General features: G+C 46.3%; 2 protein-coding genes across 2 annotated transcripts; one reads left to right on the top strand and one right to left on the bottom strand.

Annotated features, from left to right (window-relative positions):
- The first annotated feature begins 16462 nt into the window (after positions 1–16462).
- On the top strand, positions 16463–19512 carry LOC123439905 (receptor protein kinase-like protein ZAR1). Its single transcript, XM_045116530.1, has 2 exons — positions 16463–18017; positions 18473–19512. The coding sequence occupies exons 1-2, from the start codon at positions 16571–16573 to the stop codon at positions 19129–19131; spliced, it is 2106 nt and encodes a 701-aa protein (XP_044972465.1). The 5' UTR covers positions 16463–16570; the 3' UTR covers positions 19132–19512.
- Positions 19513–20613: 1101 nt separating this feature from the next.
- LOC123399539 (putative cyclin-dependent kinase F-2) lies at positions 20614–21906 on the bottom strand. Its single transcript, XM_045093944.1, has one exon. The coding sequence runs from the start codon at positions 21904–21906 to the stop codon at positions 20614–20616; it is 1293 nt and encodes a 430-aa protein (XP_044949879.1).
- Between the last annotated feature and the right edge of the window lie 2492 nt (positions 21907–24398).

The raw sequence follows: 24398 nt of genomic DNA, 5'->3' as shown, positions 1-24398 counted from the left end.
CACCACATTTTGGACCACCTACCCTCACTGAAAAGGATTACGAACCTCACATTAACCCAGACACATATGAAGGAGAATTCTTCCAAGAAACACGTATGTCCATGAAATGTTTCAAGAACCGCTCTACTTCACCCTAGAACATTGAAGTAGACAGCGATAGAGAATCCGTCTTAACGCCTGAGCCCAAACAGGAAGATCTGGAAGAAGAAGAGGTTACTCCTGCGGATGACCTGTCACTTCTTGACCGATTACATAATGGTGGCTTTCCACATGTTCTTCCTGATAGTGATGATGATGATGCATTTATTGATGATAGTGATGATCATGATGCATTTATTGACCCCGAAGCATATATAGACGAGCACGATTGTTATTAGTTCATGTCAAGTATTCAACTATTACTATATATAAATTTTGAGTTCATGTTAGGTATTAAATTTTTATTAGTCATGTTGGTATTTATGACGATGATACACTTAAATTATATACATTTTATTACTCATGTTGGTATTTATGTTGTACTAATTTCATTTACTCTTTGTCATGACACGTGTTGAAAGATGGTGGGAAAGGGTAGAAAGCACTCCACGGCTCCTTCTTCGTCGGCGGGTGGTGGGATGGGTACTTCCATTCCTGCCTCGCCTATTCGGAGAGCGTTGCTCTCTACTCTGCAAGGAGCGCCCCCCGTGAGAGGAGGTCGACCCCCCGCGAAGCCGAGAGGTACTAAAGGTACACGTTGTATTCATGTTGGTATTTATGTTGTACTCATGTTGTATGCATATTGGTATTTATATACATTTTATTACTCATGCTGGTATTTACGTTGTAATAAAGGTACACGTGGCCGCGGGAGAGGTAGGGCGGTGTCTGCCACGCCTTCTGAGGTGGAGGCTACATGGTCTCCGCGACCACCCCAAGCTGATTCACCTGAGCACACGACTTCTAGGGTGGATTCGTCTGAGGTGGAGGCTACACGGTTTCCGGTTCACAAGCCTCGGGTCGACCAGCCTCAAGTCGACGAGCCTTCGACCCAAGAGACTCGTGTACCAGAGGCTTCGTTCCAAGCGACTCTGGAGCAAAGCAGGGATGAGGGTACGTCCCAAGAGACCCAGTGGGATACCTAGGCTGAACCAAGTGGCCATGCTGGTAGCGACGAGGAGCTGGGTGAGGGGGCTACCGTCTACTAGCATGGTAGTTCGGGGCTCCCGCTCGTGCCGGCGACCCGCGAGCAGAGGTGGTCGATTAAGCCAAATGGGGACAAGTAAGTTAATTTACTCTTATTTAACCTTTTGCCTTCAGGTTTTCTCAAATATCTAATGTTTTGGCTTTAATTTGTCATACCGTAGGGGTTGGATTGTTCCCAAGGGTGTCTGCAAGCCTAACAGCGTCCTTGGTGTGCTTTGCCGTCAAAACTTCCCAGGGTTTGTTAGTTTGCCCGTTCGGGAGCGAGAGGTAGGAATGACCTGGGAGCACTACTTGGGTGCTCCGGCCCCGCCGGAGGTGGTTGACGGTGTTTTGTGCCACACGAGGGCCGACATGGTGATCCGACAGTTCTGGGTAATTTCTCCTTCACACAATTATAAATTAACCATAGCTAGTTATAGTACTAATCGGTGTTGTCTCGTTTGCAGACCTACTAAAGGTGTGAGGAGGGATACGAGGAGGACGCGGCAAGGGTTATCCAAACCGAATGTCGCAGCCTACTTCAAAACTTTCGGCACGAGGCTCGGGTGCAGGCTGTTCGAGACTACTATGCCATGCGGCGTATTAGGAAGGACAAGGCGAAGTGTCGTGATTCTAAGATGGAGAAGGAGCATTACATGAATATAATTACATATTATTAAGGATTTGTAGTTAGTTTCCTTGATTTGGTTCTTACGCGCTCAAATTTCTCTTTATTAACTTAGGTGCCCCCGAGATGGTGTGTGGATAAGATGGATTGTTGGGAGGCCTTTGTGGATCAGTGGTGCTCCCAAACGTGGGAGGCCAGCCACAACAACGCCAAGGAGAGGCGTGGCAAAATGGTTGGTGTGCCACACCATCAAGGGAGCGTCAACTTAATCCAATTTGGCGAGAACTGGGTATGTGGTTTGCTTCATGCCTCATGCAATTCATTCTTAATGCTATCTTGAGCCCTTTACTAATACAATTTTCCTCTCTCTCTCTTTTAGGCGCGTCACAATAAGATGGAGGTGCCACAGATGTACGACCTGTATGTGATGGCCCATACTGCCTCGTACAAGAAGGTCAAGGCATTCTCTGAGTCTAACCTCGAGCATCCAGAAAACTTCACCAACATCTCCTCCCACCACAAGCTCGTGAAGTACAGAGATCACGGGAAGGCGAGGAAAGGGGAGGACTTTAACCCGAGCGAGGGGCCTATTGATCCAGAGCTGGTGATGATAGCTGGCAACGGGAGCCCCCATGGCTCGATCGCCATTGGAGACGGCCTTATACGTTGTCCTAGTACTCTCCAGCAGATAAAGGCACGCCAAACGAGCTCCTGTCCGGAGATAACACCTCGTCCATGGCCAGTCGAGCTCGCCATTGAGGTTAGTTTAATGGACTCAACTATCTTTCCTCATTATGTTGTGCGTTGGAACCAATATGATTACAATGCTAACAATGAGTTGTGTTGTAGGCTGCTATTCTGAAAGAGAGAGAGGCAATGCACGCAGTTATGGCGGAGAAGGATAAGGAGATGAGAGAGCTGGAGGAGAGGACGACTCCATTGGTGGAGGCGGAGAGGGCACGGAATGATGCGTCTAACAGAGCCATATACGAGCTCTTTGTGGTAAGTTTCTTCTTCATATTATTTCAAATCGTGCATTTTAATGTCCGTTTCATTAATAACTAAAAAGTTTGACTTGTCGAAACCAAATGTACAGTCTATGTGCGAGAAGACCGGCCAAGTCCCTCCGGCGATGCCAGTCATTAACATGGCGGGGACGGTGAGTTTCATTTCAGTGCAGTGATCTTAAGAGTGTCCTCATGCTAACGACACATTGCAAACGATGTTTGGTGCAAAATATCTCCCAAAACGCATCGCACAACCCTTCTACAGTGGAGCCTTCTCTATGGCAGCCTTCTCCAGGTGAAACAAGCCAGAGCCACCGTGCTTCACCGCCGTGATGACGATAATGGTATGTTATTTCTAGTGTTTTAATAAAAATTACATATACTTAGATAAGTTCTCTCCTAAATGACATAATAAGGCTTAGGTAGCTCCAAGATGACCTATTACGGTTGGATGTATCCAATCGAAAGAAGGCTACTTACTTGTAAGCGTTATGTGCGAAACAAGGCAAGACCTGAAGGTTCGATTGCTGAAGCATATGTCGTTGACGAGTGCTTGACTTTTTGCTCTAGATACTTTGGCGATGTGGAAACAAGATGGAACCGGCCGGGCAGAAATAGAGAGCGGTCCGATTCGCATATTGGTGATGCCTCGGTTTTAAACCATGGTGTGAACTTTCTTGGATCCTCGCGATACTTGGAGGCTGGTGATGAGTATGATACGATGGTTTGGTATGTGCTCAGCAATTGCGCCGAGGTTATACCATATATCGAGTACGTTATATCTTGTGCACTTGTTATTTATTTACTTTTGCTTGGGTTGTTGGCACCAGCCTAATATTTTAATTCACATGTTTTGTTGGCATTGCAGGAAATGCAAGGAAGAGTTAAATCAGGAAGAAAGCCAGATCAATGTTGATACAAGGGTTGCCAAGGGATTTGCTAAATGGTTTAAGAATCATGTTGGAAAGTTGCATGAGGAGAAGAAAGTCAGTGATGATCTATTTGCTTTGGCATGCTTACCGGATAATCGAGTGTGAGTGTATTCAGCATGCATTGCTGATGGTGTCTGATACCGCACCGTTGATCGCGAGGAAAAAAGGAAGACACAAAATAGTTGAATCGACACTGAGGGGTCACATGATCGTGAGAACATTGACTTCCATGGTCAGCTGAGAAGCATCATAGAGTTGCGGTACAACTCTAGTGGAGGCATCCATCGCTCGGTTGTCTTATTTCACTGTGACTGGTTTGATCTTGGTAACAAGAAGAAGAGACACTCTTGTGTCAAGTATGATGGCCACTTCAAAAGCATCGACACTTCAAGGTGCTGGTATAAGAGTGATCCCTTTATTCTAACAGCACAAGCAACAATGGTGTTTTACCTGCCAAACACTCTTTTGCACGGAAAATGGTGAGTTGTGCAAAACTTTGAGCACAGACACTTGTGGAGTGTGACTGAAACTGAAACTGAAGTGGAAAAGGGCCACGGTGGTAGTAGCCTAACATATCAGGATGATGACTGTACGGAAGTTCCGGTGCAAGCTGGTGATGACTCTATGGAAGTTCCGGTGCAAAGCAGAGTGCGTAGGGACCAGGAACGTGTGCTCATTGATGCTGCAACAGTTGAAGGCATCAAGAAAAGAAGAAAGGTGGTATCGGATGAACATGAGAGCGATGATGAGGAAAACAGGACTGATCATACTATCCTGCAATATTGTAGTGACGATGAGGAAAACAGAAGTGGGCATAGAGTTCTTGGTTTTGGTATCGACGACGATGATTAGCGAATAGACATGAAGGTAAATATTGTCTCCTTAGTGATCTAAAACTATTACTGCATGTTCCTTGTTTTGATTGGTGATCAACCTTCTCTATAGTTTTTGTTGTTGTGATCATGATGTAGTTTTTGTACTACAATTCTCTCCAGGTAGCAAAATGCATGAGACTGATGGTTGTAGTGATGCAGAGGCAGGTGGTGAAGATCATGCTGGCTGGAGAGGCAAAATGATGTAGTTTTGGTGATCATGATGGCTGGAGAGGCAAAATGTTGTATTTAGAAATGGCTGGAGAGGCAAAATGATGTAGTTTTGGTGCCATTTTCTTAGTTTTGGTGAGAACTGTTGGTTGTGATGTGATCCTGATTCAAACTGTTGTGTTGTAATGCAAAATATTGCAAACTGTTGGTTGTGATGTTCCTGAAGTTTTTTTGAACTAAATTGAGATGTTGTTTTCAGAGCTATTTTCAGAACTACATCAGAGAGCTGTTGCTATCTACATCAGAGAACTGAATTGAGATGTTGCATGTTGCTGTTGTTTTCAGAACTAGTGATGTTCCTGAAGTTTTCAGAACTGAATTGAGATGTTGTATTCAGAGCTATTATCAGAACTACATCAGAGAGTTGTTGCTATCTAAATCAGAGAACTGAATTGAGATGTTGTATGTTGCTGTTGTTTTCAGAACTGGGAAACCTTTGCATTATGTCATCATATGTGATAAAGTTACCATGCAAAATACTCCCTCCGTACCTAAATATAAGTCATTTAAGATATTTCACTAGGTAGGAACGGTCTTGCCCGCCGTTTCGACCACATTTTGAAACGGCCATGAAAAATTAAAAACAATTCAAAAAAATGGGAAGCCTTTGCATTATGTCATAATATGTGATAAAGTTATCATGTAAAATAATAAACTTGTAATACGACAATTATTTTTAAAAAGTGTTCACACAAATGAGCTATCATGTGTGAAGATTCATGGCTTTCAAGCCACATGATCAATCTCATGGCCATATTCATGGCATGGTTTGTTGAAATGGTCTCATATTTTGCATAATGGTGCATGTTGTAATGACAAACAATGTTGATTAAGGAAGTTTTCATCTTCCTTGTATGAAAAATTCATTTTTCATTTTTCAAGTGCCCGAAATGAGTTTTTTTGTGAAGGACCTACCATATATTTGTTTCAAAATTGGTCCAAATTATTTTTCTAACATATTAGGCCATATTTAATGTACAATTGACAAAATTATTGGGTGTCAAAAGCTTTTATCCATCTCTCGTGAAAAAGACAAATCTATGTCGAATCAGGTGGAAGCGGGTCAAATTTGAACTGCGGCTGCCTTATAGTTTGCTCTTTATTTTTTCCAAAAATCATTTCTAGGTACACAAGTATATACTTAATCATAGAAACACCAAAAGGTTTCCAAGATTCAACCACTAGGTAGGAACGGTCATGCCCGCTGTTTCGACCGCATTTTGAAACGGCCATGAAAAATTCAAAAAAAATCAAACAAATGGGAAACCTTTACATTATGTCATAATATGTGATAAAGTTACCATGTAAAATAATAAACTTGTAATACGACAATTATTTTTAAAAAGTGTTGACACAAATGAGCTATCATGTGTGAAGATTCATGGCTTTCAAGCCACATGATCAATCTCATGGCCATATTCATGGCATAGTTTGTTGAAATGGTCTCATATTTTTCATATGGTGCATGTTGGAATGACAAACAATGTTGATTAAGGAAGTTTTCATCTTCCTTGTATGAAAAATTCATTTTTCATTTTTCAAGTGCCCGAAATGTGTTTTTTGTGAAGGACCTACCATATATTTGTTTCAAAATTGGCCCAAATCATTTTTCTAACATACTACGCCATATTTAACGTACAATTGACAAAATGGTTGGGTGTCAAAAGCTTTTATCCATCTATCGTGAAAAATACAAATCTATGTCGAATAAGTTGGAAGCGGGTCAAATTTGAACTGCGGCTGCCTTATAGTTTGTTCTTTATTTTTTTCCAAAAATCATTTCTAGGTACACAAGTATCTACTTAATCATAGAAACACCAAAAGGTTTCCAAGATTAAACCACTAGGTAGGAACGGTCATGCCCGCCGTTTCGACCGCATTTTGAAACGGCCATGAAAAATTCAAAAAAATCAAAAAAAGGGAAACCTTTGCATTATGTCATCATATGTGATAAAGTTACCATGTAAAATAATAAACTTGTAATACGACAATTATTTTTAAAAAGTGTTCACACAAATGAGCTATCATGTGTGAAGATTCATGGCTTTCAAGCCACATGATCAATCTCATGGCCATATTCATGACATAGTTTGTTGAAATGGTCTCATATTTTTCATAATGGTGCATGTTGGAATGACAAACAATGTTGATTAAGGAAGTTTTCATCTTCCTTGTATGAAAAATTGATTTTTCATATTTCAAGTGACTGAAATGAGTTTTTTTGTGAAGAACCTACCATATATTTGTTTCAAAATTGGCCCAAATCATTTTTCTAACATACTAGGCCATATTTAATGTACAATTGACAAAATGGTTGGGTGTCAAAAGCTTTTATCCATCTCTCGTGAAAAAGACAAATCTATGTCGAATCAGCTGGATGCGGGTCAAATTTGAACGGCGGCTGCCTTATAGTTTGCTCTTTATTTTTTCCAAAAATCATTTCTAGGTACACAAGTATCTATTTAATCATAGAAACACCAAAAAGGTTTCCAAGATTCAACAACTAGGTAGGAACGGTCATGCCCGCCGTTTCGACCGCATTTTGAAATGGCCATGAAAAATTCAAAAATATCAAAAAAATGGGAAACCTTCGTGTCGCATCATCACATGTGACCTGCCAACTAGAAAAGATATATAAATTTGAGTAACGATGTATTCTTGAACTTTTCGGTATGATTTTAACCATTATTTCTACAATGTTTATAAAAAAGAAAAAGAAAAAGTCTTCCTCCAAACCCCAAAAAACTAGTGAAAAATTTCCCTCCCACCCCACCAAATTTTCCCTCTCACCCCACCAAAATTTCCCTCCACTCCCTCTCCCACTACCATGCGGGACCCACCACTCCCTCTCCCACTCCCCTCTCCATTCCACTCCCCACTACCCACTCCCCACTCCGCCGCCCCTCCCCTGCTCCGCGCCGCCCCGCCGCCCCTCCCCTGCTCCGCGCTGCCCCTTCGCCCCTCTCCCCTCTCCCCGATGACGACTACATCGACGACGTCGACGGCTACATCTACATCGACGACGTTGACGGCTACATCTACATCGACGACGTCGACGGCTACATCTACATCGACGACGACGGCTACATCTACATCGACGACGACAGTACCTCCCCCCTCGACCCATCTCCCGTTGATAGATCCCCTCATGTGTTCTTCTAGTAGATCTTCTAGGGTTTGATAGATCCCCCTCATGTGTTCTTCTAGGGTTCATGGGGCTGGATCAATGGGGATGGTTCGGTACATTCATGGGGTTAGGGTTAGGGTTCATGGGGTAAATATGTCCGCTGACGTGGTTCATAGGGTTAGGGTTCATGTTGCTTGACTACTATGGCTTGCTTGCTTGCTAGCATACATGGTTAATTAGAGTTTCCATGCATTGCTACACTTGTACGTGCATGCTAGTCCAAGTGCTTCAATTTAGTTGCTTGCCTCAACTGTCAGTTTAGTACTGATGCATTAACTGTATGTGCATTGCTACACGTGTATGTGCATGCTGGTCCAAGTGTTTTACATGTATTAGTACTGATGCATTAACTACATCACTATATTGTTGATCCAACAAGTTTGCTTCACATGTATTACATGTATGTGCATGCTCGTCTAAATGCTTTCCTTTATTGATATAAGTGCATCATTTTACTTTATCCCTGTTGTATCTGATTGTTGTTTATTCTATTTTACAAGCACCACCTCAAGATCATCCATGTCAAGGATGACAAGGTCAAACCCGAGGCCAACCAGTGGTATGCAAGTTGCTCCTTGTGGTTATACTGTCAGATTTATAAAATGTGTCTTAATATGCTAAGTGAAATGTAATATGCTAAGTAAAATATCTTGGAGGCTGGTGATGTAAAATACTGTCAGATTTTATTATGCAAATGTATTGCTGTAATCTGAATTAGCTGTCTTAGTTGTGCCTGTGTGCTGTTACTCTTCCTTAGCTGAATAAGTAGGATTAAATGATAATAAAATATCATAAGATATGTTTGGCTGTCTGTCCATGCATTCCAACAATTAACCTAATAATTATGTTTCCTTTGCCTTGCAAAGATGAGCCTCCTCTCACCGAGTATGAGAAGGTTAGGGCTAGAAATATGATGAGGAACAATCGGAAATTCCAGTCCCTTGGCATTGATGCAATAGCGTCAATGATTAGGAAAACAAATGATGTACAACAAGGTATAACTAATGGGGTTCAAGAAGGTAGTGGAGTTATCAGTGATGACCCAGAGTACAATCCTAAGGAGGATGAAGTTGTAGTGCACAAGACTGTTAAGGTGCAAACTCTGTCTTGCTTGGAGGGTTCGGGTTCTTGTATGCTCTGTGTTTCCTTGTGCTCACACATTTATCTTGTGATCTAATTTTTTGTGTGCTATTTATACAAGGCACTGAAGGAATCTAGAACGAAGAGGCCTGGTGTTAAGAAGACAGCCAGCAAGAATAGGAAGAGCTCAGAAGCATCTGCTGCAATGCCTCCAGGAAGGGTGATGGCCCCACCTCCAGGATAGACAAAGAGGATCCTGGAACCTGATGAACCTGATAGAGTCACAAGGCAGAAAGCAACTATGGCGGCTGCAACGGACCATTAGGAAAGTCCGCTGGGCATGGACTTTGAGAGCTGGGTGGAAATGCGTGATGAGTTTTCGCCGATGGACGGAGAAACCACTCTCTGCATGGATGAAAGCGACACTGTCTACGTACGCCTCAGGCATGGTGCACCTTCTATTGACAGGAATGATGTCGTCGGTGAAGAAGAACAACAGCTTGTGCTTCAACCAGGCAAGTTCACCTTCTCTTTTACTAGTGCATTTTGCAAATGGAAGTGATCATGTATGCTTACGTGTTTAGCAGAACCATTCCTGCATTTTTCGATTTCTCTTCTAATTTACGAGTTCAATTTCATTTTTAGTTGCAATGACTAACAAGCATAGACTTAGAAAGGGCAAAGGGCTAGAGAGAATCACCAAGGCGCTTGTCACAAAGGTGCCTATCCAAATTGCCCAAGGGATGAAGCGTCCAGAGAAGCCTCTACAGGCAGCAAAGTTTGCTTCTGAGTGTGGACTCGTTGCAAGAAGCCATCTGTCGGTTCTTCCTCACTTCAAGGAATACAAAAATAATGCTACTCTAGTGGAGGACTACATTGGGAAAGTTGATGTAAGCTACTTGTTTTATAGTTAATGTGCTACTCTATTTTCTGTTATGTAGTTAATGATCACTAATGTTGTTCCTTCCTTGTTTGTTGTCTTGGTAGGGAAATTTTGAGATAAACACAGACTCGGAGACCATCAAGTACGTGTGCAAAGATGTTTTGCAGAAAAGTTCAAATAATCGACGCCATAATATCAAGAAGAAGTATTTTGATACCGTAGCAACAAACAAAGTGAGCACCAAGTCTCCGGTGCCAGATCTGACGGACGGTGAATGGCAAGCTCTGGTGCAGATGTGGTCTACCCCAAGACACAAGGTATGTATATGCTCTGTTTGCTGATTTATGTTCTGCACATCAGGATGGGAATGGGCCATGGTCCCCTTCTTCCTCTTCCATGTTTCTGATCAGAGTAGGAACAGTAGAGAGCATCAACTTTCAAAATCAACACCATATGTAATACACTGACTCTTATATAGTACTAGTTGTTCATGTACTTGTGCTAGTGGAGGATAACTGAAATATTTCCAAATCAAATATACTCAGACTCGTATTGTCCTACTATACTACTGCCTATTCCACTTTCTTTCAACTTGGCAGATAACATTATGCGTTTTTGTAGGAAACTTGTGTGTCGAACAAGATTAATCGAGAAAAGGTCGTGTACCAACAAAGGACTGGCTCCAGGCACTACACCGCACACATTTTTGCCACTGTGAGTACCTTTGTCTAAAGACCTTACCATTTGATCCTCGTTGGATATAATTTCTTATTCTTGCTGAATAACATTTTGATTTTTGTTGAAAAACATTTCAGAAAGAAGAGCATAAGGGTGAGTAGTTGTCTGCGATTGACTTGTTCAAGTCCACCCACAACAGCAAGAAGCACGGGTTTTCGGAGCCAGTCAAGATTGCTATAGTAAGTCACTCCATGCTTTTGTCCAGCTAGTTCAAACTTTTGTCTATAGACCTCGGCCCTGTTTGATTCACAGCCAGCAAGAACACACACTATGTTCCATGATTTTATGTTGTTTGCTAGAGCCTAACCTACGTTTGGTATCTCAACAAAGATATCGGAATTTGTTGTACAGTTCTCAACAAAGATATCAGAATTTGCTGTAGCTATTTGTTGCATTTTTATGATATGATGAAAATTGATCTGAATGTTAGTTCTCAACAAAGAAGCCATATTATATAGAACCACCATATTGTTCCGATTGCATGCCTCTAGATCACATAAGTGTGTACACTTGTTGTAGCCAGATTCAAATAATGCTTTAAGTTTAGTAGTTATCATCTACTTCTGTTTGAGTTTGAGTAAAATATCTACATATAGATTTTGTGTGCTGGTTTGATTACTTCAAATAATCCATTTCTTGGTCTGATTTGGTGGCATTCTTGTTTGGTTTCTCTTGTAGAATGTGAAATAGATCTGCCACTAATGTCTATCATTTTCCTCCATATGCTAACTTGAGATGGAAAAAATGAAGGACGCACTGATACAAGAAGGTGAAGAACCAAAGTCTGATGCTGAGATTGTTGAAGAAGTGCTCAAGACCGAAGTCAACCAAAGCACATTCCTCAGGAATGTTGGGCTCAAGTCATCTAGTAACAACTCTGGCAAAGGAACTGTTGTTGTGGTTGCTCATGTTCGTGATCTTCAGCAGAAGCCGGAGAGGTCGGAGCTTCAAGCTGAAGTGATGCAAGAAGAAATGGCAGCAATCAAGCTAAAGGCGGAAGAATATGAAGCTGCTGCGCAAGAAGTCTCAGGAACAAGAAGAGAAGTTAGCCCACTTGATGGCTCTCTTTGGCGCTAAAGCATTGTAGAAGTTGAACCTGTCGTAGAACCTGTCCTAGAAACAGTGAAGTGGGCTAACTTCTCAAGAACCTGATGAAGTTAGCCCACTTGATTGGTCATTCTGGTGATGAAACAATGTCTTGCTCTATTTTGTGAAGCTGTGCACCTGTGAAGTTGTCAATTATTTAAGTTTTGTTTGGACCATTTTGTTTGGGCACTAAAGTTAGTTTGGACAGCAAAAAGGCCGAGGCCCAAACAAGAAATAGATTAAGAAGGCTTGGGCCTAAAAAAGAGTAGGCCAAGGCCCAAAAGAAAAGTGGACTAATAAAAAACCCTGCTCAGTAAAAGATTCTATCCCAGAAAATAAAAGGCCAAATTATTGGGCCCGGCCCATGTAGACGACCAGAATGGACCGGGCTGAATCTTATTTACGACCTTTTCATTTGGTCATAGTTCTGCCACGTCAGGCTGCCACGGTGGATCTGACGTGGTGCGGGCAGATTGCTAGTGACCAAATCATTTGGTCGTTAAACCTACGACCTTCTGTTTGGTCATAAAATCCTACGACCAATCCAGAAAAAAGGTCGTTATAGTTCATTAAAGACCCTCACCTTTAGACCTTCTGTTTTTGGTCATAAAAAGGTCACAAATGGAAATCAATGACCATTCAGTGACCAATATTGAAGGTCGTTAGTTGACATATTTCTTGTAGTGTGTGTTGATCTCGAGTCACCTATCCGGGCTTTATCGCACAACCACCTCTTGCCGACATGGGACGGTCGTGACTTGAGCTGATCGCGTGATCCCTCACCGGTACCTCCAAAGAGGGAGGGTTATGCACGCGCGCTACCCTGATCAGGTAGGTGGTGATAATCCTTTGAGCCCAGTTAAGTTGAGTTGGGTACCCGTCCCCAGTTGGGACAGTTTTGCTTGGCCACGACAGTGGCAGGTGTCATGAGGACACAGGGCCACCCAGGGCAAGACTCCGGAGGAGAGTGGTTGCCGGTGGTACGTTGAGAGAATCACGGGTCAGGAAAGTTTCATTGGAGCAATGCTGGTCCACCCGAATGGGATCACGAGGTCAGTGCTCCAGAGTGTGGGTAAAGTGTGCAACCTCTCGAGAGTGTCAAATCTATTCGAATAGCCGAGTCCACGGTATTGGATAGCCCGACCAGACCTGAGTAGGTGATCAACCGTAAGAGTGATGATAATGATGGAAGAATTCGTCTGGTGCAGACATCGGAAGATGTCCGGTATATGACATGTTAGCCATGGGATGGCTATGAGATGAGTGGTCGATGACCACATGAGTTGGATTGGATTTGGATCAGATTCAGACTGGATCATGAGAATAGTCGGAGTATAATTCATTTACCTAATATGCTTTACCTTATCGCATTTACTTTAGAAGGTATCTTGCTAGATAACCCTGGTATACCTTGATAATTAACCTTGCTAGATAGGTATGCTATGTCATGATGATTAATATTGTTCTAATAGCAAATACATGCTTGAATGTCATAGATTGCTTTGCTTAGTGTATATGTTAGTTTGGTTTGCTTGGGAGTACATTCAAAAGTACTCAGCATCTTTTAACGTGGCCAGGTTCACATAAGGATCCGTCGTACGCAAGGAGACAGAGTGTTCGCGGGCTAGGAGAGTAACCGAGTCAGATCCCTGTGGATTGGAGCTGCATCAAGACCATGCTGCCTTAGGTAGAGCTTTTCCGCTGCCATCACCCTTGTAGTTCATTGTGTAAAACTCTTATATTCATTAATAGAAATGCCTATGTTCATGGTATATACCTGTTGTAAAACATGCATGCCAGAGTGATTTCCTGGGCTGGTATGCGAGGCGACCGTGTGGCTACAATGGTAATCAGGCGGAGCGCCACAGCTGGTCTCTCCTAGATGTTCTTGGTGTGATGTAAGAATTTTTTTGAATTATTACTATGTTCCCCAATAGCATTTTCCGCCCCGACCCGTATTTTGGTGGTTATTTTGCGGGTCAGTCATTATACGGGGTTTGCTAGAGATGCTCTTACGAGGGGAAGAGATGTCGAGGGATACGAGCCGTGCGAATGTTTTCTTCAACTTGGCGATGGCATCCTCTTGTAATTATTTCAAACTCCTCGCTTATGTATTTCCTGAAGCTGGGCTTGAGCTGCTTCGCTATTTTGCATTATAGGAACGCAACGCTTCGTGAAGCCCACCCCGCAGAGCTTAACCATTCGGTCCGGCTCCGCGAGTGGAGTTCGAGAAGCCCACAGTGAGAGGAGTTCCAAACGGGTCCTTAGTTAATATTTTTTAGTTTTAATGAATATAAAGCAGGCTCTACTACATGTTTTTTCTTTATTTCAAAATCCAGCACAAACATTAAATACATTCGTTCGCGTTAGGTGCACCTACAAGCTGGCGGACAAAAACAACATTGTCATTCTCTCCTTACGTCTTGTGCCCCACATGGATGGCCTTGTTTCCAACACCCGGAGTGCATTCATCAAAGGGAGAAGTATCCATGACAACTTCATGTATGTCCGGAATTTTGCTCGACGCCTACACAAAAGCAAAACACCCGCGCTCCTCTTCAAACTGGATATCAAAAAGGCGTTTGACTCGGTCAGGTGGGGATACATTCTGAGGCTTCTCCAACGCTTGGGCTTCCCCCCGAAATTCTGAGCATGGATTACTGCACTTCTATCTTCTTCGTCTTCACGGATTTTGTTAAACGGTGTGCATGGGCGGGGCTTCAGGCAGGGGGGGCCCATTTCTCCCCTCCCCTTCGTCCTGGCGATTGTCCCCTTACATAAGATCCTGGAACTGGCAACGCGAACATGGCTCCTTCATAGAATCCGTGATCGGGGAGCTGTGGTGTGTACCTCCCTCTATGCGGACGACGCGACGGTCTTTGTTTCCCCCATCAAACGAGACATTGACAACCTCGCGGCCATCCTCACGGGCTTTGGGGAGGTCACAGGCCTCTGCTCCAACTTCCAAAAAAGTTCAGTTGTGCCCATCCGTTGCAACCACATTTACCTTCAGCAAATTCTTCAGAGCATGCCTGCTACACGTGCCAGTTTTCCGATCAAATATGTGGACTGCCACTCTCGGTACGGCAGCTGAAAAAGGTGGACTTTCAATACCTTGAGGACAAGGCGGCCAGAAAATTAACTTCTTGGGAGGGGCAGAACATCGGTACCATCAAAGAGACAACACTTGTCAGATCGGTCATCTCCTCACAAGCGGTGTTCTCCATCACTCCTCTCATTGTGCCTCAGAGTTCACTGGACAACCTTAATAAAGTTTAGACAGCTTTCCTTTGGTCCGGTTCGGACAAAACAACGGGTGCTAAGTGCAAGGTCAACTCGAAGGTGATCTGTCGACCAAAGGAATATGGTGGTCTGGGGGTACTCAATACAGAAATGTTTGCACGTGCCCTCAGACTTCGGTGGCTATGGTATGAATGGAACGAGCCGCGTAGACTATGGGTTGGCCTTGGAAACCCGTGCACCAAGGAGGACATCGACTTCTTCTATGCCTCAATGACTATCAGCATGGGGGATGGCGCCAAAACGCCTTTCTGGAATTCCCCTTGGCTCCTCGGGCGCAAGCCCAAGGATATTGCACCGCTCATCTTTAGGGCTTCAAAACGGAAAAATTGGAAGGTCCGTGAGGCTTTGGCGGGGAATGAGTGGATTTTCAAAATAAAGCACAACACGGTTGTTTCCATCGATCACATTCGAGAATTTTTCATGCTCTGGATACTCCTCAATGATGTCCACCTCCAGGAGCAAGCCGAAGATGTCATCATTTGGAAGCATGCGAACGATGAAATCTACATGGCGACCACTGCTTACAAGGCCCAATTCCTTGGAATGACCCTCTCCCCCTTGGATCGCATGGTGTGGAAAGCCTGGGCACCTCCAAAGGCGAATTTCTTCGCATGGCTCACGTTGCAAGATCGAATTTGGACCGCCGATCGTCTAGAGCGTCTTTGGGTGGCCAAACTGTGGCATGTGCAAGCTTTGCAATAGGGAGCAAGAGGCGGGCACACACCTATTCTTCAAGTGCCGATACACAATCAGGCTTTGGAAGTCTATCATTGAAAAGGTGGGCTTGCTCACATGGACACCTCCGTTTGGCTCTTGGATGAAACGGTCTATGAGTGCTGGGATAAGAGAACAGACAATCGCAACCCCAACCGACACGCGATGGCCTCCCTCACCATGCTTGTTTCGTGGACTATTTGAAATGAAAGAAATACAAGGGTGTTCCGGCACAAGAGCTTGCCACCGCCTACCCTGCTTTCCTTAGTTATTGAGGAGGCCAAGCTGTGGATATCCGTGGGTGCATAAAATTTAGATTTTTTTTTCGAACGAGTAATTATCAGGTCGAACGTGTGCACGTGTTGTAAAACACTTAACTCTATTCCTCCTTATTTAATTGATGAGGCAAATCTTCTGCCTCCGTTTCGAAAAAAAATCCACATCCGTTCGCCACATTGAAATTGGCGTGACTAGGTTGAGCAAGCGCGTGGAGCCACATTTACCTTCTCGAAGACAATGTACCCATTGCCCGTACTCAACAGCTGTCGGCAGTCGTCGGTCACCACCGCGCCTCACTGGGTTGATGATATAGAAAAACCAAGCGTAGTTAGGAGGATTCAGGTCAGAAACCAATTAAAAACGAAACTAGGTTCGCCAGTTGTAATGAGTGCCATCGGTCTTGATAAACACAACGACTCCGAGGCTCACTCAGTGCCCCGGTCGGCCAGTCCCCACTCCTCCTCCCATGGCAGCCGTGCTCCCGCTCCTCCTCCCCCTCCTAGCCCTCGCGCTCCCCGCCGCCACTAACGCGCTCACCGCCGACGGACAGGCGCTGCTCTCCTTCAGGGCCGCCGTCCTGCAGGACCCCACGGGGGCCCTCGCCGACTGGAACGCGTCCGATGCCGACCCCTGCTCCTGGAACGGCGTCGCTTGCGACGGCGCCGGCACCGGCACCCGCCGGGTCGTCGCGCTCTCTCTTCCCAGGAAGGGTCTCGTCGCCGCCCTACCGGCGTCCGCGCTCCCGGCCTCCCTCCGCCACCTCAACCTCCGGAGCAACCGCCTCTACGGCGCCCTGCCCCCCGCGCTCCTCGCCGGCGCCGCGGGGCTCCAGAGCCTCGTCCTCTACGGGAACGAGCTCTACGGGCCCGTCCCCGCGGAGCTCGGGGACCTCCCCTACCTCCAAATCTTGGACCTCTCCTCCAACTCCCTCAACGGCTCTCTCCCCGGGTCGATCCTGAAATGCAGGCGCCTTCGCAGGTTGTCCCTCGGCCGGAACAACCTCACGGGCCCGATCCCGCCGGGGTTAGGCCGGGAGCTCTCGGCGCTGGAGCAGCTCAATCTGTCTCACAACCGCTTCTCCGGCGCCATCCCGGATGACATCGGGAACCTGTCCAGGCTCGAGGGGACGGTGGACCTCTCGCACAATGGCTTCTCCGGGCCGATTCCGGCGAGCCTTGGGAAATTGCCGGAGAAGGTCTACATTGATCTCTCGCATAACAATTTGTCAGGGCCAATTCCGCAGAGCGGGGCGCTTGAGAACCGTGGCCCCACGGCGTTCATGGGCAACCCAGGGCTGTGTGGGCCGCCGCTCCAGAACCCGTGCTCTCCGCCGTCGTCCAGCCCGTTTGTTCCAAAGGATGGGGAGCCGGCGCCAGCCGGGAGTGGGAGGAGCAAGGGGTTGGGGAAGGCTGCCATTGTGGCCATTGTTCTCAGTGATGTGGTAGGGATCTTGATCATTGCCCTGGTCTTCTTCTACTGCTATTGGAAGACAGTTACCCCCAAGGACAAGGGACAGGGTAAAGAGTCGAGGTCTAGTAAGGATTGTGGCTGTTTCAGCAGGGACGAACCCCCGACTCCATCAGAGCAGGCAGAGCAGTACGACCTCGTGGTGTTGGACCAGAAAGTGAGGTTTAATCTTGATGAGCTGCTCAAGGCATCAGCATTTGTGCTCGGGAAGAGTGGGATCGGTATTGTATATAAGGTAGTTCTTGAGGATGGGCTCACCATGGCTGTGAGGCGGCTTGGCGAGGGGGGATTGCAAAGGTTTAAGGAGTTTCGGACTGAGGTTGAGGCTATTGGCAAGGTCCAGCATCCCAACATTGTTACCTTGAGGGCCTACTACTGGTCGTTTGATGAGAAGTTGCTGATATATGATTACATCTCGAATGGCAGCCTCTCTTCAGCAATTCATGGTATGTATTGCTTTGTTTATCAACTGAATCAGGCTCTCTAATGCCTGGCTTACATCATATTTCCATTATATTTCTTTTCGTTTTATATAGAATAGTTGACCAGTGATAATAATATGTAGAACAGGATCCTCATACTGATGCAATGCACTTAAACAGTAATTAGTTTTACCTTTGCAGTACGATTTTTTGTTGTTGTTGACGAAGCTAGTACATGGAGTTCAAGTGATATCTCTAGAATGTTCTTTCAGTCCGTGTAAATTGTTTTGATACAGTATTTTCTCATTGGTACTCATGTAAGTTTAACATCATTCATTTCTTTCTGAAAATAATTTACCTTTTTAGAGGCAATTTACTTCTTACTGATGTGGTTCTTTTGCTAGCAAAGGTTACTAGAGTCCATTTCCTGCATAGTAGAAACTCTGTGTTTGTTTAGTTGGCTGATTTGTTACTTTCAGGTAAAGCTGGAACAATGACGTTCACACCATTGACATGGAATGCACGTCTAAAGATCATGAAAGGAGTTGCAAATGGGATGTCTTTCTTGCATGAATTTAGTCCCAAGAAGTATGTGCACGGGGACTTGAGGCCGAACAATGTCCTTCTTGGAACGGACATGGAACCATACATTTCAGATTTCGGCCTCGGGCGACTAGCAAACATTGCTGGTGGAGCACCTTCTTCGCAATCAGATAGGATTGGCGTCGAAAAGGCTCAGAGTCTGCTGCCAGATTCTTCATTGAGCCCTCTTGTGAGCAAAGAAGGTTCATGCTACCAAGCACCAGAAGCGCTGAAAACACTGAAACCATCGCAGAAATGGGATGTCTATTCCTATGGTGTGATCTTGCTCGAAATGATTACTGGTAGATCGCCCGTCGCTCTCTTGGAAACTATGCAGATGGATCTTGTCCAGTGGGTCCGGTTCTGTATAGAAGAGAAGAAACCATCCGCTGATGTGCTCGATCCTTTCCTCGCCAGGGACTCGGAACAGGAGGGTGAGATGATAGCTGTACTCAAAGTCGCTCTCGCTTGTGTTCATGCTAATCCTGAGCGAAGACCGCCAATGAGAAATGTGGCAGAAACCTTGGAGCGCCTGAGTGCTTCAGTTTCAAGCTAGAAAAACACTACCACGAAAGGGCAGCGATATAGTTGCAGTAAACATGTGATGGTTGCACAGCTCAAGCATGGCAAAGAAGGTTAGGGGAACAGCAAGCGACTTAATTAACCATGTAAAATTATCATTTTCTATGTGGGCTCTTAACAAGTTAGGTACCTACCATGTGTTAACTTTTCTTCTTCTTTGGGAGCAGAGCATGTTGTTTCTTCTTCTTTGGGAGCAGAGCATGTTGTTTCTTCTTCTTTGGGAGCAGAGCATTTAGGTTAGTTTGCTAGTACTCTGTGAGAAGGAATTCTGTGCACTGCTGCAGTTAGTTAACTCAGCGATGAAGGTACCACGTGGTTGATCAGTTGAAGACTTGCAATGAAATTCCTTTCCTGATGTGTTGTCTATCCTCACAGTGAATATCAGGTGCAACAATTGCTCATGTTGCACACACCTTGGCAGCTCCTCAATTGCAAATAGTGCACAAAAAGGATACTCCCTCCGTTTCTAAATATTTGTCTTTTTAAAGATTAAACTATGGACTATATACGGATGTATATAAACATAATTTAGAGTGTAAACTCACTCATTTTGCTCCATATATAGTCCGTAGTTGAATCTTTAAAAAAACAAATATTTAGGAACGGAGGAAGTAGGAAAGATGATAAAAAAAATCTTTTTTTTGTTCCTCTAGTGTATAAAATAGGCATGGTCAGGCATGTTCCTCAATAGCAAATACCATGTTGCTTAATTAGATAGGATGGAAGCATGCATGATAGTATCACGGTGTTGAGTATTCCCTCCGTCCCATAATATAAGAACATTTTTGACACTACACTACACTAGTGTCAAAAACGTTCTTATATTATGGGATAGAGGGAGTACTTTTTTTTACGGGGAATATATAGTGTCTGAGTACTTGAGGTTCCTCAGATATCACAACCCTTGGTATATTTGAAATATCATGTGCTAGTATATTGCCTCTAATGTTCCAAGGACCTATCTTTTTTTTCTTTTTGCGAACAGTTCTAAGGACCTATCTGATTCAAAGGATTTTCATAGGGGATTTTAGAGGGTTGGTATCTATAAGATTTTTTTTCTTCATGTGGTTGTCTGATATGTAGGACCTACATTTTCACTACATTTGGAAAAACTTTCCATTCAACTGAAATCTCTTGATAAAATCTTCTACTTTGATATGAATTTAATTTGGTACACCCTCTGCTCCTAAATACAAGACAATTTGGCAGTTCAATTTAAACTGCCAAAATGTCTTACATTTAGAAACAGATGAAGTAGAATTCTAGTGGTCATGATAATGTCATCCTACATATTTTTTCCCTAGTCAACACCGAATCAAAGAATGACACTTATCACTTGGGGCAACCTACATGTGTGTACAAATATTAATTTTTTTTAGCTAATGTACAAGTATTGGTAGTCAAAAAATTTAGAAGTATCCAGCGGCCCGGTCCACTAATCACACGACGAGGATTTCTACACTGCCTTCGACCTTACCGATTGCCCAAAGCATGACAAAGCTATCTTCCACGAGCGCGACGCCAGAGCGCGAATGCTCGCGGCGGCAGCATCCCTCTTCGAAGCTGCAGCAACTACGGGAGCATGGTCGTGGTCCGTGTCAGCGAACCACGGGAGCCGGAGCGCGGCCGCCGCGTCCAGCCGCTTGGTGGGGCTGCACGTGAGGAGCCCTTTCAGGACCTTGAACCCGTCCTTGGATAGCGTCTTCTCCGGGAAAAGCTCGCGCAGCCTGCCACCGCGCCGAGCTTGCCGCCAGAGCTTCACCTTGGCGGCGAGGAACGAGAAGGGCGTCTTGAAGGACTTATTAAACGCCTTCTTTTCTGGCACGCCGAACACATCGACGATCTTGTAGAGCTGGCCGGCCTTGGTGTCCGCCCTCTCGAAGAGCACCTCGCCGGTGAGCATCTCGGCCATCACGCAGCCCAGGGACCACATGTCGACGCGCGTGTCGTAGCGCGGCTTCGACAGCAGCATCTCCGGCGCCATGTACGACCTCGTTCCGGCGGCAAGGAACGCGCCATCGGCGTTCTTGTCAGCCATGGACATTGCCAGGCCGTAGTCGCAGATCTTGACGACGAGGTCATCATCGCTGCCGCCGCCGTCGCCGTAGACGACGAGGACGTTGGACGGCTTGATATCGCGGTGGATGATGCCGCGCTCGTGCATGACCTCGGCGCCGGCCAGCAACTGCCGCATGATGCCGCGCACCTTGTCCTCTGTGAACGGGCGGCGGAGGCGGCTCATGTGGTCGTAGACGACCTGGTCCAGGCTCGGGCCGACATGCTCCATGACGATGGCGTAGTCGCTGGTGCCGGGCACGCGCGCGATGCCGCGGAGAGCGACGACGGAGGGGTGGCCGCCGCAGGCCGCCATGAAGCAGGCCTCTCGTAGGAGCTTGGCGACGAGTTGGTCAGAGCCTTGGCTGTGGCGCGTCGTCCAGCGGAGGCCCTTGAGGGCGACGGTCTGGCCGGTGGCGCGGTGGCGAGCCCTGATGACGACGCCGAAGCGACCCTCGCCGATCCTGCGCGTCTCCACGTAGCTGCGTGAGCTGCCCATGCGCATGCGCCGCCGCTTCCTGGTGCTTCTCGTCGTCCCCTCCTCCACGGCGGAGGCGACGTCGTGGATCATGGCAGAGATGGCGGCGACTCTCCTAGCGCTCAGGGTTTCAGATACAACGGCGTGGTCGATGACGGCGCAGATGGAGGCGACGCGGGAGGCGATCGTTGTCACAGCGCCGTCGTCCTTAGCCATGTGTCGCTAGTGGTGTCCGGGCCTAGCTAGGAACGAATTACCCTAGCTATAGCAAAGCGTTGAGAAGGGATTCGATCCACCATTATATCCGATCGAGGAAGGTCGAGACGAGCCGGTTGCGATACAGACTCCGGAAGACCTGGCGAGTGGCGAGTGGCGTTACGTTGGCGCACCGACGTGTGCGTGAGGAGTTCCGAGTGCAGAAGCCAGCAGCAGGTCCATCAGGACCGCTCGATCGGGCTCTACAATTAAGAGCATCTCTAAAGCTTTCCCTTAAAAAAGCTTATAATCCATTAAAAATAAAAGCAACTCCAATGGACGATCCAAACGAATACGAATTTTGTCCGTTTTTTTGTTCGATTGGGTCACCTGTCCGTCTAACGGATATGGAACGGACACGCACACGTAGACATAAAAGCAAACACCTAGCCAAGCCGCCGGCCACCTCCCGCGTCACGCACAGTCGGCTGGAGCCAGATCCGGTCGGATCTAGCCAGGAAACCAAGCGCACGGCCGGCTAGAGCCAGATCGGTCCGCCCTCGTCGTCCAGCACGCCTGCCGCAACGTCGAAAGGCCCCGCGCCAACCCGCCGTCCCACGCTAGCAGAGCGCCACGCAGAAGGGAAACATAGCCGGTGGCCTCACCGCCTCGCTGGTAGCCTCTCTCCTCGCGCCCTCCGACCCCCTTCGCGAGAGCTGCAGCCGAGAGCTCCGGAAGGGTCGCGCTGCTACTGTTGCTGGCCATGGCTGGGACTCGAGCTCCTTTTGGCGGCACTCCTACAACACGAAGGAGCTCCAGCAGGCAGGCAAGCTCGGGGATGTGGCGGCCTGCGCCGGTGGCCTCGCCGCCTCGCCGGTGGCCTCTATCCTCGCGCCATCCGACCCCCCTTCGTGCCGCCCCTCCGCCCCCTCGCGTCACCCCTCCGCCCCCTCGCACCCTCCGCCGTCCAGCGCCGGTTGCTGAGACATGGGACCAGGGCGGACACGAGCGGACGACAACGATCGATGGAAGAGTCTGCTTCTGTCCGCTTCGTACCCATTTATTCTCATATTTGGGCCAAGTTTGGGTCGGGGAGGACAACAAACGGACAGCAGGCGGACATGCGTGTCCGTTTGGGTCATCCCGTTGGGCCAAATTTTGTGTCCGGGCGATCCAAATGGACAAAATGGGTGGCCCGTTGGAGTTGCTCTAACTGTTTAAGAAACGTTTTTGAATTTTTTTGTCATTGCTTGATCTCGATCAAAGTCACGTTTGATGGGAGTTCCTTCCCAGCGAACGTTCCCAATTAGCATTACCTTAAAAATATAAGGCGTGCTACACGTTTGTCGCGGGGATGAATCTAGGGGGCGATGGGGCTAGACCCCTCTAACAAATTGTTTTTCCTACTATGATAGTGGTTGTTGTAGCTAAAACTTTTTAATTCATACGAACTTTGCCTCCTTCATAAACAAACTTGCCCCTCTTATGCTTGCATGCTGGCTCCGTCCTTGGTTTGTCGGTTGATCTTGTTAAAAGATTGATCTAATCATGAGCCGACACATGATGTTCACATACGATCCATTTTCTTTGTTTTCTCCCATGGTAACAAGACCCTTGTTGCAGCACAAGCAGATGTTTCATCGAGCATCACTACACATCGGATATTATGATCAACACAAATATAAATACTTATGTGAGGAAAGTTATAAAGTAACACTACTAGAGAAAAACTTATAGGTAGCCGCTTACTAGTAGAGCGGGTTTTTACCTCTCGCTACTGCTACTTACTAGTAGCGTTGGTTTTTACCCCTCGCTACTACTAAGTTGATAGTACTAGGGCGGGTTTTTAACCCTCGCTACGACTAAGTGGTCTCAGCTGTGCCTCCCTAGGACATGCAATAGTAGTAGCGCGGGGTATAAACGAGCACTACTACTAAGTTGATAGTAGTAGCACGCGTTTATACCCCTCGCTGCTACTACTAAGTAGTCTCTACCATGGCTCCCTGGGACTTGCCACAGTAGTAGCGTGGGGGTATAAACGAGCGCTAGTACTAAGTACATAGTATTTTAATAGCCTTGAAGTCCCTATCTCCTTCCCTAAATCCTTCCTCTCTCCCGTCCCTCTCGCACTTCTCTCTTCATAGGCTCTCACATGGACCTCCTGTCGAGGCGCACCTCCTCCTTCATGGCGCGTAAATAGGCCGCCGCCTCAGCCGCCGGCGTCCAGGAGCTCGCCGGTCTTCCCGAGTGTCTCCATGCCTTCACCCTAGAGCACCGCACGACCGGCGACCAACCCCACTAGTCCCTCCATCTCCTTCCTCTCTCTCCCTTGTTTCCCTTTTTCTCTCTCTCCCACTGGTTTGACTTACCCTCTCATGTCCATGTGAAAGTGCGTTATATCGACTAGAGGGGGGTGAATAGGAGATTTTTAGAATTTCATCACTGAGGAAATTCCTTTTAAGGAAATTCCTCACTGATGACTAACTTACAGCGGAAACAGTAAAGGATCACGA

This window comes from Hordeum vulgare, chromosome 1H (genome assembly GCF_904849725.1).
Source record: "Hordeum vulgare subsp. vulgare chromosome 1H, MorexV3_pseudomolecules_assembly, whole genome shotgun sequence".
Classification (NCBI taxonomy): domain Eukaryota; kingdom Viridiplantae; phylum Streptophyta; class Magnoliopsida; order Poales; family Poaceae; genus Hordeum; species Hordeum vulgare.
This window is presented reverse-complemented; position numbering and strand designations above follow the sequence as displayed.

Bases quoted from the DNA above. Each gene is read 5' to 3' on its own strand.
- LOC123439905 (XM_045116530.1), top strand. From the start codon at position 16,571: ATGGCAGCCGTGCTCCCGCTCCTCCTCCCCCTCCTAGCCCTCGCGCTC. The intron at 18,018-18,472 runs GTATGTATTGCT...TGTTACTTTCAG, and splicing joins CCTCTCTTCAGCAATTCATG to GTAAAGCTGGAACAATGACG.
- LOC123399539 (XM_045093944.1), bottom strand. From the start codon at position 21,906: ATGGCTAAGGACGACGGCGCTGTGACAACGATCGCCTCCCGCGTCGCC.